Below are 12687 nucleotides of genomic sequence, written 5' to 3' on the forward strand. Positions count from 1 at the left end.
GCTTTCATCCGAAAAAAGTACTTTGGACCACTGAGCAACAGTCCAGTGCTGCTTCTCTGTAGCCCAGGTCAGACGCTTCTGCCGCTGTTTCTGGTTCAAAAGTGGCTTGACSYTTGACCTGGGGAAYGCRGCACCTGTAGCCCATTTCCTGCACACGCCTGTGCACGGTGTCTCTGGATGTTTCTACTCCAGACTCAGTCCACTGGTTCCGCAGGTCCCCCAAGGTCTGGAATCGGCCCTTCTCCTCAATCTTCCTCAGAGTTTGGTCACCTCTTCTGGTTGTGCAGCTTTTTCTGCCACACTTTTTCCTTCCCACTGAGGTGTCTTGATGCAGCACTCTGGGAACAGCCTATTCGTTCAGAAATGTCTTTCTGTGTCTTACCCTCTTGCTTGAGGCCGTCAATGATGGCCTTCTGGACAGCAGTCAGGTCAGCAGTCTTACCCTAATTGTGGTTTTGAGTAATTAACCAGGCTGGGAGTTTTTTAAAAGCCTCAGGAATCTTTTGCAGGTGATTAGAGTTACTTTGTTGATTCAGATGATCAGGTTAACTGCTTGTTCAGAGAACCTTTTCATGATATGCTAATTTTTTGAGACAGGGATTTTGGGTTTTCATGAGCTGTATGCCAAAATCATCAGTATTAAAACAATAAAAGACCTGAAATATTTCAGTTGGTGTGCAATTAATCTAAAATATGACAGTTTAATTTTTATCATTACATTATGGAAAATAATGAACTTTATCACAATATGCTAATTTTTTGAGAAGGACCTGTATTGTAGTTAGTATATGAATTAGTAACTCTATTGTCATTTCTCAGCTAGTTTATGTAAGATGGCTTGTGAATGTTAATATTTCTAATGTTTGCTAAAGCTGGAGTTAAGATTTTACCTTCTAGTACCTCTCTGAAGTACTCAGTTTTATGCAGTTCAAATGAGCACGTTGATGTGTGGCATTAATTTTTTTGATAACTTAGTGATTCTGTGTTTCACATGACAAGTTTGAATTTAGTTCACGTCTTTGTGGTAATAGGAAATGACATAAGCAGGAGTGAATCCTCATTTGATTGATCTGCAAGTTCTCCTGATTTACCAAGTCATAACAGGAAAAGAAATAACCCTCCAACCTTGTCCACTTTTCTTTAAATTTCCATCTCAAAAATGGCTTCACAAGGTATGTGACAAAATCTATTTCTTTTAACGTTTATCCTGACTGACCAACCGGTACGCCTGCTAGATGACCCTGATATCGCCGACTCGAAATCCGTTTGGATAAATCAGCAGATTCTTTAAAAACTGACTAAGCGACAGCTCCCACACCACTCATCCTGAAGATATTTTGACAGATTTCTTTGACCATAAACACTGCATGACTTATTTAAGGCTCCAACATAAATCTACACTATTAGAAGCAGCCCATTTAGCGAGTAGTAAAACCAGATATTCATAAAACGTTATTAAAACTGAACTCAAGTTATTGAAAGAACGGCTTTGCTGCCTCCTAACATTGGTTTGGCCTTCAAATCCATTATGAAAAGATGAACTTTTAATATGTAATGTACAAGGCAACTAAACATATGATTTTGTCATGAGATTCATCCAAAATATATACAAATACAGAATTAAATCCACTAAAATAACAAAAAAACCCTGGATGTTTTTGAAAACAGCTCCAAAGAAACTGAACTAAAGCCAGCTCTTGAATATCCAATTCATTTGACTGACTTCAGTGGCAGATTCCAGCCAGTGGAAAATAAAAGCGATGGAGCTTTTTCAAAAATTAACCCACAACCTCCAGTAAGCTGCAGTCGTCGCATTGATTATAAGAAACATACTCCATACTACGACCTGCAGTAGCTCAAATTCCCCAGACAGCCATTACAGCTTTCCCAGTAAGCGTTCTTCTCCTGTGGCCTGCGTGCCTCGAAAATGATCTTCCAAATGAACTCGCAGAGGATTCTTGTGACTGTCACGTAACCTGTTTGCCCGTGGCAAAAGGGACACATTTACTTCTGTAACCAATATGTGTAACTCGCAAACAAGCAAGTTGAGAAATTTGGATTTACGACCACTGTTGTAGTTACAATTAGCCTTCTTGTCAAGTTCAAAAAGGAGGATAGTAAGCACAAACAACCACGTTGTCAAAAAAAATGAGAAGATTGTTTAATGCAGTGGTTCCCAAACTTTTTCTCCTGCACCCCCCCCAGTGGTTTCCAAACATTTTCTGGGCCCCCCCTGTCCCTGGGGGGGGGGGGGGGGGGGTTGGGTTGACTTTTTTGGGAGCAAAATGAATGTACATAGCTGAACATAGACAACAACATCGGTAGCCTACAGGCTACTTGTTAAGCTTAAGGTGCTGTATTGATATTAGCTAGCTAGTCATCCTTTAGCTAACTTTACCTGCATCCAGCAACTTTACTCAACTCAGTCAGTTAGTTTTGGGGGAAAATCTGTCAAAAGTTCTTTGCGTTTTGCTGGTTTACTGCCATGATTCTAACACACACCTGTGTAGCTCTGCACAGCAGCAGCAGGTCTCCTTCACTGCCGTATAGGTGTAAACCCAGCGCGAGTGTCGTAGCGCTCAAGTTGCGTTTAAAGGCGGCTCGGAAAAAAGGTTACCACATGTTAACAACGGATGAAACAGTTTTAACTGCTGATAAAAGTGACAAAGGACACAGATATGGGAAGTGTGGAAGCCCCTACTGTATCAAATTGACATAGGAATAGCAGAGAGTTGGCCATTCTAAGGTAAAAACCCAGCGAATACAGCGTTCATGTTTTTTTTGGGGGGGGGCGGTTTCATCCAGACGGCTTTCCGCGTCCCCCCTGCAATAGCACGGCTCCAGCAGTCCCGGTTCTTGGGTTGAAACCTGCAGCTCAGTGTATCCATTCCAGGCCTGTGGTGGTGTGCTGCTTGACAATGTCCCAAGTTTAATGCGATTCTAAAAAAAAACAACCTGCATATAGAACTTAACTATTAAAGTCCAAATGTATGCAGGAGCTATAAATCACATTTAGCACAAAAAATATTTAATAGCAAACCTGCAGAAAACATATACTATATGTCAACCATCATAAAAAAAAGCAATACAGTGAAAAATCATTCTAATATTCTAATGTTCCAAATTTCACCGATTGGTTTTGTGTTTTGTTTCTTTCCTTGTCGTAACATACAGAGCAGTAATGCCAGTGACGCCAGTTAGCATTAGCTTCATTTCAGTTTGTAAAAATATATCACGACACTCACTGCAGAAATGGATTTAACTGCAAGGATCAAGTCACTTATGGTCTCTTCTGTCAGCCACCACCGGTGTTCTCATCAGAGTTGATCATATAACGTACTTTCTTTTCTCTCAGCATGTAGCTCGCCACTAGCTACGGTTTCTTCTTCCACTCTTGTTTCTCTCTGTTGTCTAAACCACAGTGTAAACTCACAGGCCACCTACTGGCGGTTTCTGGTAGCAAAATAAAACCCAAAATTAAAATAGAAACCGATTTGATGGTGCATTAAAGTACAAGACTTAAACCAATAGTGACAGAAATATACAACGCTACTAACAATAATATTACACATATATACGGGGGTTACACTTCTCTTGGGTAAAATCTTTTTTGATGGAGTCAGGCATCACAGTGACTGTTTGAGAGGTTTTGCTGCTTGTACCTTCAATCTTAAAATGAAAAACTGACAGGCAGAGATGAAGAGTGTTTACAAAACAACCAGAAGTTATGGGAAGGAAGTGAATGCAAAAGGAACAAAAACAGATGATGTGATGTTTATAAAAATATAGATAAAAAATATATAAAGTTGCAAAACACTGTGTATTATCCATGTAATCATTTACGTACTAATAAACAAGTGGAAAATGAAATCATCTTCATATCTCCATTCTTTCTGGATCAGAATTCCAACATAATTTTATTTCATTTTCCATACTTGGAACTTGGGGAGTAAAATACCTCTGAGTAAAATATATAAAGCTCTATAAAAATAAAAATTAAAAAAACATCTGCATGGTTCTTTATAACCATCTCTTCTGAGTCCCGGTATCCTATACAACAGCACTCGGAGAGCTCAAGACTCCAAAGTGACAAATAGCGACAAAACGCGGCTCTGTCTTAAATCAATGCTATCTTGACTTAATAAAATGTGCTGGGGCTGTCCAGTTGTTCCAATACCCATAGCTGGAGATGTCATCGATTCACCTTTCATTTGGGATTCTGCCAAGGACCTCCCTATTGATTTCACATGACTGGGTGAGATATGAAATGTGGCATTTTCTATCATCACATCTCAGCTACTTACACACTGCTGCTCACGTGGGATGCAGGTGTTTCTCTGGCCTCAGACGCATGCAGATTACCGTCACACTGCCCCCGCACACACACACACACAAACAAACATGCAGTACCTGGACACACATATTTACTGCTGCTGGTAATTACTTGTGGCGAGATGAGAAAAAAAGACATTGGTTTTCCAATATCATTTCCTTAGCCAGACAGCTTACAAATGGAGTCTCATCCTTATCAGGACATCCTCGGTGCTTCTCTCCCTTTCTCTCTCGGTGTCAAACTGGTCACAAGCCCTTCTGTGGAATTTTCCAGTAAAAAGAAAAAAGAAAAAATACAGTTAAAAGAACACGAAAACTGTGCATCATACCATTAATTCGGTGCAAATCACAAAAACATGCAGAAACATCTATGAAAATGTGGAATTCCTGTTTGTTTTTGCAGAAAGTTATTAGGCTTAAGATGTAAAAGAAGACATAAAAATCTGTTTTTAAAACTACTTTTAAATGGATGACAATATTTAACATTTCTTGTACAGTCCTGTTCACTATTGTATGAAGATAGTAGGCATGGTAAAACGAATTAATTGTAGACAGCATGCACAATTAGCACAACCCCATTGGCTCAGGGAATTTTGGTTAAATAAATTCATGTCAGTCCTCTTAATCAATTTGTGTCAATCTCAAACCGAGTATTCTGTATTTGATGGTCATCATGCAGCGTTGCTTCTGTTTTAAACCTTCAAATCAATGCTCCAACAATAGAGACTGGTAGAAATGTGGCGAGCAACTTTTCCTTTTGTTTTCCTGAGTAACGAGATGCTGAAAGCTCCAGTAATCATTGCACCAAAAAAAAAATAAAATAAATAAAATAAAATCCCGACTAAATAAATGCACTTAATTCAAATCTTAGATTAACAAATGAAATCATTTTTACGTTTCTTACTGATCATTCACAAAAGTCTCAGTTGCTGTGGAGAGTGCTGCAGTTTTCTTGATGCTGTGGTACGAGAAGGATTAAGTCAGTTTACAGGATATTTGGGCGTGCGTCCGCTGCAGAAGGGCTCTGGGTAAGGCTTTACCCTTCACTGTCAGCAACAAGGACATCGCCCTTCACAGGGATTGTCCGGTGAAACAGCTTGCAACAGCAAGCTCTCTCAAGTGCTCCATCTATGGCATTCATAAAATGCTTTAAATCTTTGGTTCAGTTCTTTTAAAAGGGAAATTAAAACACAAGAACTGGTCCTGGCAATCATCTAATATGGAGAGCATCTATTTGGAGGTCAAAAAAGTTAATAATTTGCTTCCTTACTTTGATCGCAGAGCTGGTACTTGCCAGAACCACCCTTATTTTGATCAACTGTGTGAATAGGAGAATTCAAAATGCACTCCACCGAGTCTATGCTTTAACATGGCAGTGAAGATCTTTCTGGCAACCGCAGTATCCCCAGCCGATGCTCTTTCACAGACCGTTTTGTGCATCGTGAGCATATTACTGGGCATCGCCACGGCCTGGGGCAGCTTATGAGCTTGCGTAAGAGCTCATTTATAAAATGAGAAGGGTGCCAGTGTCACATCTTCAGCACATTTCATGAACTCAGTCGGGTTTGCAAATGCCAGTCAAAGTGATGCCGCAGTGACGTCCAGAGCACTCTCTGTCCACCCGAGTCATGTCTGTAAGTAGAGAGCCATGCTTACTGTAAGCATATGGATCGGGGAAAGTGCTGTGGCACACACTCTCCCTCCCCCCTTCTTCGTCCTGTGACCCAAGATCTTGAGAGTAATGCGAAGGGCCACACATCTCTGGCGATGGTTCACAATGACTCAGCCATCAATCATAGCACCAGCTCTGTGAAAATAGACTTGGGTCTTTCTGCTATGACTCCTTAATGCTTCATACTAGATATGTGTTCATATATACATATGTGTGGATAAAGTAATTTGGTGATATAGATGCATCTTAATGAATTAAAATATCAAAATTTCTTTTAGTAATCCAGTTGAAAAAGTGACACTAAGCCTTTTTCTGTTCATATTGATGCTTGTGGCTTTTAGCTCATAAAAAAACACAAAAAAATCAAAATCCAGGTTTTCAGATGATTTGAATACGAGACCTATTTTTATTTTTTATTGCAGAAATGTTGCATTATGTCCATATTATAACCTACTTGCTACACGGCTGTCCAGCAAAAGCTTGTCCAGCAGTCCACCTTGGACAGGTCTCCAGTCCAATCAAAGGGACACGCCGGATCAACCCCCATGCTTACCGTAGGGCTGAAATATATATTGTGAATATATTGTCATTGTGATATTTTTTTTGACTGTTTGGAGTGCATTGTGAATTGTTCTGAACAGCCAGAAATCAGGCCTGGATTTGAACCCAAGATTTTCTTTCTGCAAAGGTAAAAGTATAAAATGGAACACTTCTCCGTGACCCAGTTAATATTAATATTGTGAGCAGCCGCCGGATGTGTGAATAGCATTTCCATCCTAAAATACGGGTATGTAAACTCACAGCAAAAAAAAAAAAAAAAATCACATATGAAGGATCATGAGAGTTAATTTGAAGCAGCTGCATTGAAGACAAGACTAAGTTTTCCCGCGTAAGAACATGCTTACCTCTGTTTCAATTGTATCGCCAGCCCAAGATGCTCCTGCCGACTGATGGCTCCTCCTCAGACTAAGGTAAAAAATTATCTATCTGTAAAGAATGCATTGGTTACACCACCAATGGTAATTGGTCCCATCTTCTCAGTTAGATAGCAGACCACAGCATACAGAGAACATCTACCATTTCTGGGCCTGAATTTAGTAGCAAATTTAGCAAAAACACAAAGACAAGGAAGTAAAAGTAATAGCCAAGTTATGTCAATGTACTTCACTTTCATTTATATAGAAAAAAAAATCTTGATCCACACAGGAAAGCAGGACCGTCATTGTAAGTAACGTACCTTACTCTGCATCTTTTTTTTTAGTTTGAATAAAATGTGTTAAAAATATTAACATTTTAGAGGTTAAAGAAATAAACAATAACCAAATTGCTTTGCATTATTAAAAGTATTGTGTCATTGAATTTACTACCATCCTTTGTCTTATTACCGTTTATTTAACAAATAAATAAATGTCACTCCTTGAGGAAAAAGAACAAAAACACCTCTGGTTTTTTCTCACTCCAAAAGCTCTTTCTTTAATAAGTAAAACAACAAACTTTCTTTATTTGTACAGGTGCCTGGTGCACATCAAGGCTCAGTCCGTCCCGTCCTCTCGTCCAAGAAGCATGAGCTGTTTTTCCAAGTGTCGATACAAACGCAGAATGCACTATGAACTTTTCTGAGGGATTTTGCAATCCCGTCTCCTTGAAGTTTTGCTATCTACACAGTAAAAGAACAACAAAAAAAAAAAAAGAAAGAAAAAGTGGGAAGTAAACTCAAACAAGAATTAAAAACCCACCCGGAAAACAGAAGCGAGCACGTTTCACAGCAATGCCTGAACGACCAGAGTGTAATTTCTTTAGGTTTTTCTGATTCTATTGGAGATTTGTGACGCAACAGAAAACCAGAGCGATACAGAGCAAAAATTCAGAGGTCAGCACAACAGAATGAAACTGTTCCTAATCACTAAATTTACAGAGAAAAGGTTTGCCCAGAACAAAATACAGCAAAAACAAAACCAAGGTGAGAAAAAGCATATCATGTGCAATGCTAGTTATCTGTACAGTCACATAGAAATATGTCATAATTCTCTCATTAGTTTTTTTTTCTCCCTCTTAACAAATGTTACAATAAAATAAATGAAATAAGAACAGCTATGCTTGAAAGCATACAATCTATAATTCCTTCATGGCAAATGTCCAAAGTGTAAGTGTATTTTTTTTTTTTTCATTTATTCGTTTTTTTTCTTATTTTGGAGGAACACTTCAGCAAACAAAATGTGCTGCAACTCACCAAAGAGGAAGAAAATATTTCAAAAAGTCAATATAGATACAGAAGTATAATAAAATAGTCATTTTTTCTTTAAATTCCCCATTTATTCTGCTCAAGTCTATAAGTTCAGACTTTGGAACGGTCCGGTTCCTCTCGACTACATCGCTGAGGCGTACATTTTTCGTGGATGTCTCTTATTAGATGGAGACAAAACACACCAAACCGGAGACGGGTGCAGAACGAGGGAGGAGGCTGGGGACACAACATCAACTTCCTGGAATATCTAACCAAAGATGGTCACTTCCGCTCTCTTCTTATAGCAAATCTTATCCTGTTTGTGGTCAGTAACGGTGAGAGTCGAGCTGTCTCAGTCTTCAGGACAACATTAAAAACAATGGCTACCACTTCCAACAATAGGTGGAGTGAGTGAACGTGGAAGAGGACTTTGGGGAAAACAAAAGGGAACAAGGGGTTTGTTGAGGGTTTCTGGGCCTATAGGCTGGTGACCAGGTGTGAGGGCTCTGGGTGAGCCTCTTCTGCAGAGAGATCCTCTCTGTTAGGGGGTGCGACAAAACCATCGCTGCTGCCCCGCCCTAGCTGGTAGTAGGAATGCAGCTGATGGAGGTGATTACGGGAGCCCAAGTTGGGCATGCTCTTGTAGTAAACGTCGTCCAAGCTTGCCTCCGGACTCTTGGCATCTCCGCCCTCCTTGGAGCCGTCGGTGGACTCTGCAGACACGTCGGGCAGGCCAGGCAACATTGGCATGCTGTTGTAGAGGGAGTCTCTCTGGTGGCTGTGGCTGGGTGACAAGCCTTCATCCTCGTTCTGCTCGTTGTTGAGTAAGGGGAAAAAGCTTTCGCTGTTCTCCTGCGGGATCCTCCTTCGAGAAGACGAGGAGTTGGAGGCAGAGGAGAAGTGATGGTGGGGGAGCGGAAGGGGCGGCGACATGGACTGCTGCAGCTGATTGTGAAGGTTGTCGACTGCCTGCAGGGCTGGCAGCGGTCTTTGTGGCAACAACGGGGCATTGGACTCCTCACGTATCAACTCCAGACCCAGGCCTTCGTCATTGTGGGTACCAAAGGTGGAGTGATCGTCGAGGTTAAGTGCGACGTTCATGCCTATCCCCACTCCCAAGCCCATGCCGTAGCCACTGTCTTTGCCGCCGTTGCTAACATTATTAACCAGTTTGTTCACGAGGTTCCGGTTCTGCTCGTTTGAGCGCTCATGGGAATTGTTAAGGTAAGAGGGGATATAGTTGGAGGTGAGCTCTTTCAGGATCTTCTTTTCCAGGGTGGTCTCCTTGTGGTTGTATCCCCGATCGATGATCTGAACACAGTCGCTCATGTACTCGGCACTGGCGATGCTGTAACTGTTGCCATGATTACCATTCAGTGGTAGAGTATCCATGACACTTGTATCCCGGGCATTGTTCAGGATTCCCTCTGAAATGAGAAACATGGAGGGGAGGGGTAGTGGTGAGGGTAGGGGATGGTTGACAAATGTGAATGGTAAAAACCGGTGAGTGCAGCTGCCAAAGACGTGTTGGGTGTTTTTTCAAAGCCAAATAGAACACAACAAACACGTTTAGTCTCTTTTATGAAAGAAATTAAGCTTTCAGGGGATCCTTAAAAAGTAAATAGATCCCAAACATGATGAATTAAGAAGAAGGCATTTGAATATAACTTGTGCATCTCAATAAATTAGAAAGTCATTGTGAACAGATTTATTTTATTCATTAAATTCATTTTCATGTTTCTCATCTTCCTCTTGACAAAATATCATATCTTCTACATGTGATTCAAGTCAGGCAAATCTGCTGGACAGGCATGGTCAACAAATTGACGATAGGCAGACAGGCAGGTGCCAAGTCCAGCTGGAAAAAGCTTCACAATCATCTCAAGGTTATTGTTATGTCTGCTGCCTGCGTATTCGCTTTCTATTTCAGTGAACTTTTGATTAATAATCTCAAATACGGTGCTTTAACAATAACCTTTTTTTTTATCAATGACTGTTTGCTGGATGACTGCAAAGATCCTATATTGTTGCAGCAAAACCAGTTTAATGTATTTTTTAAAAATAGTCTAATCTTCTAAGCGACAAAGCAAAATCATCAAATTTACCTCACACCTTGAAATACATCAGCCAATGAGTAATGAAGTAAAAATAATGATATTCTAATTGATTGAAGTGCACTTGTAGGACACACTTACCTTGTTAAATTTTTTAAAATGAATTTTACTCAATCTTTGAACAGGTTGTTCTACAACCAGAATAAAACACAGTTTTGTGATTCCAAACACAAACATTCACCACAGCACAAAACTCAACGTTTATGCAGGCAAACAGACATTAAACAACTCATGCAATTCCCTCACATCTCACAGTTGGAACTTTTAACCTCATTTTGTAAAAAAAAAAATAATAATAAAATAAAATATTGAGGCGAATGCTAATATTTCTGCAACTAAATCCGTGCAAAGTTGGACATGGCACCACATGAGCATTGCTTTTTTCACAGTTTATTTACATCTCATCCATCTGCACTTCACCAGCCATCTCTTAAAAAAAAATGAATCGTATTCATTACATCAGAATCCCACCACCCTGACAGGAAGGAGACAGTCTGCTCTCTCTGTTGCAGCAACATGTGTCTTTCATATTCCATCACGTTAGCCACGCTGTTGACATCAAAGCGAGAAAAAGAAATTTGACGATAATTCAGACTACCTCAGACAAGGCCATCCAGCTTGTTAAAAGTGTCAAGCTCTCAGTCCGACCTCTTAAAAATTTGACAAGAAACATATCTCGAGTCTTCTTGAAGTGTAACGGCTTGATCAAAGTGAATTGGAGAGTAATTAAAAAAAACAAACAATACTATTGGGGGTGTGAACACATGCATGTTGCTCAGAGAAGGCTACACATCAATTTGTGCAGGTGTGCTTTAAGGATATTTGAATTATTCTGAATGTATAGTGTATTTGGTATGCTTTTATTTTTAAGCGCATTAAAAGGCATACAAATCCGCTTTGGAATGGAAACGTTTAATGTTGTATTGCTTTCCTAATTCGATCTAGTTCTTTCCAAACTGACTTACACCGTTTTAACTACTCCTTTGTCAGCAACGAGTGGAAAAACAAACAAACAAAAAAAAAAGTAAAACCAAAGTCAATTACATTTGATAAGCAATGTTTAGTTTGACTCCCATACTTGTCTCTCTGTAGGGCTCTTTTGGGGACAGCATGAGGAAAAGGAAAAGAAGAAAACACAATAAGAACAATAATGACAAGTAAAAAGAGAAAACTGCATATACGGAACACCAACGGTGCTTCAGAAGATTACCGCAACTCTTAAGTTCCACCATGCAAATTTTGTGTGCTTGCAGAAAAAGGACCATAAAGACATCTAAAAAAAAATTTAAAAAAAACAAATCTCCTGACAAATACATAAAAGTTGTTTTGCTGTAACAAGTTGCAGAATCCTTGGGGGGGTAAAACACGGGCAAAGGTCCTTGAGCGTCAAATGTGCCAATAAATCTTTTGATGCATTAGCATTTTCATTCCTCCAGATATTTCTGTTCCATCTGTGGCACTGTAAGTGAATTACAGCCCTCCATCACCAGCTCCAATGCAAAGTACTTGTATCGCATACATAAATTATCCACTTATCAAAGCTCTCTGAGTTTTTATCTCATCGTTACATGGGTTTCTCTCTACTTTTAAGGACTTTTACAGACTCACAAAGTTGCAGCAATCTCATATTGACTGCAGAGAGCAGGAATAAAATAATAACAGCTCAGCAGAGAGACGGGGTGGGGGGGGAAATCGTACTCCAATATTTACTTGGAGCCAGAAAATGATGAAAAAAACAACAACTTCTTTTTGAAGACACCGTTGTGTCCTATTATTTTTCACGCCGCAGTAGTTGGTTTTAAAAAACCCTATATGTATTCACACTTTGAAACCAGTACAGCTGAAACCAGAAGTTTACACACACTGAATAAAAAGACACATCCACCACTTTTTTTTTCCTCATATGATGTGAAAACAGACCAAACGTCTCTTGTTTTAACTCAGAACAATAGCGAGAGAATCTGTCTTCAATCAGAGTTTACATACAAAATGATTACCGTCTCTTTAAGCAATGAGGAACAACCCAGATGATGATGTCATGGATTCGGAAACTTCTGATAGGCTAACTGGAACATTTGAGTCAGTTGGAGGAACAGAGGAGGAAGCCAATTCATTAATAAATAAATCTCTGATATATTTTTACTCTTTTTATTGTATCACTTAGCAAATAGAAATAATTCAAGTAATTCTAACTGAGATTCAACTAGAGATGTTTGGTCTGATTTATCTTAAAAAAAAAAAGCGGGTCCGTGTCTTTTTACTCACCGTATGTAAACTTCTGATTTCAACTGTATTTTGAATATTTAACTAAATATTCACAAGTAAAGTCTTTACTGAAAAGTTCA

At 39.5% G+C, this 12687-nt stretch overlaps 1 protein-coding gene across 20 annotated transcripts in view; it reads right to left on the bottom strand.

The window, feature by feature from the left end:
- Nucleotides 1–7450: 7450 nt before the first annotated feature.
- Nucleotides 7451–12687, bottom strand: part of LOC103480667 (adhesion G protein-coupled receptor L3) — a 275299-nt gene continuing 270062 nt past the window's right edge. For 9 of the 20 annotated variants that reach the window (XM_017310504.1, XM_008435707.2, XM_017310506.1 and 6 more), the window contains 2 exons: nt 11421–11438; nt 7451–9655 (listed from right to left, as the gene is read on the bottom strand). In XM_017310504.1, coding sequence (XP_017165993.1) covers nt 8706–9655; nt 11421–11438 — 968 coding nt within the window. In that variant the 3' untranslated portion in view covers nt 7451–8705. Of the gene's footprint in view, nt 9656–11386; nt 11439–12687 lie in introns of all 20 variants that reach the window. The other 11 variants (XM_017310507.1, XM_008435717.2, XM_008435721.2 and 8 more) reach the window with 2 other exon arrangements.

This window comes from Poecilia reticulata, linkage group LG18 (genome assembly GCF_000633615.1).
Source record: "Poecilia reticulata strain Guanapo linkage group LG18, Guppy_female_1.0+MT, whole genome shotgun sequence".
In the NCBI taxonomy this organism is placed as follows: domain Eukaryota; kingdom Metazoa; phylum Chordata; class Actinopteri; order Cyprinodontiformes; family Poeciliidae; genus Poecilia; species Poecilia reticulata.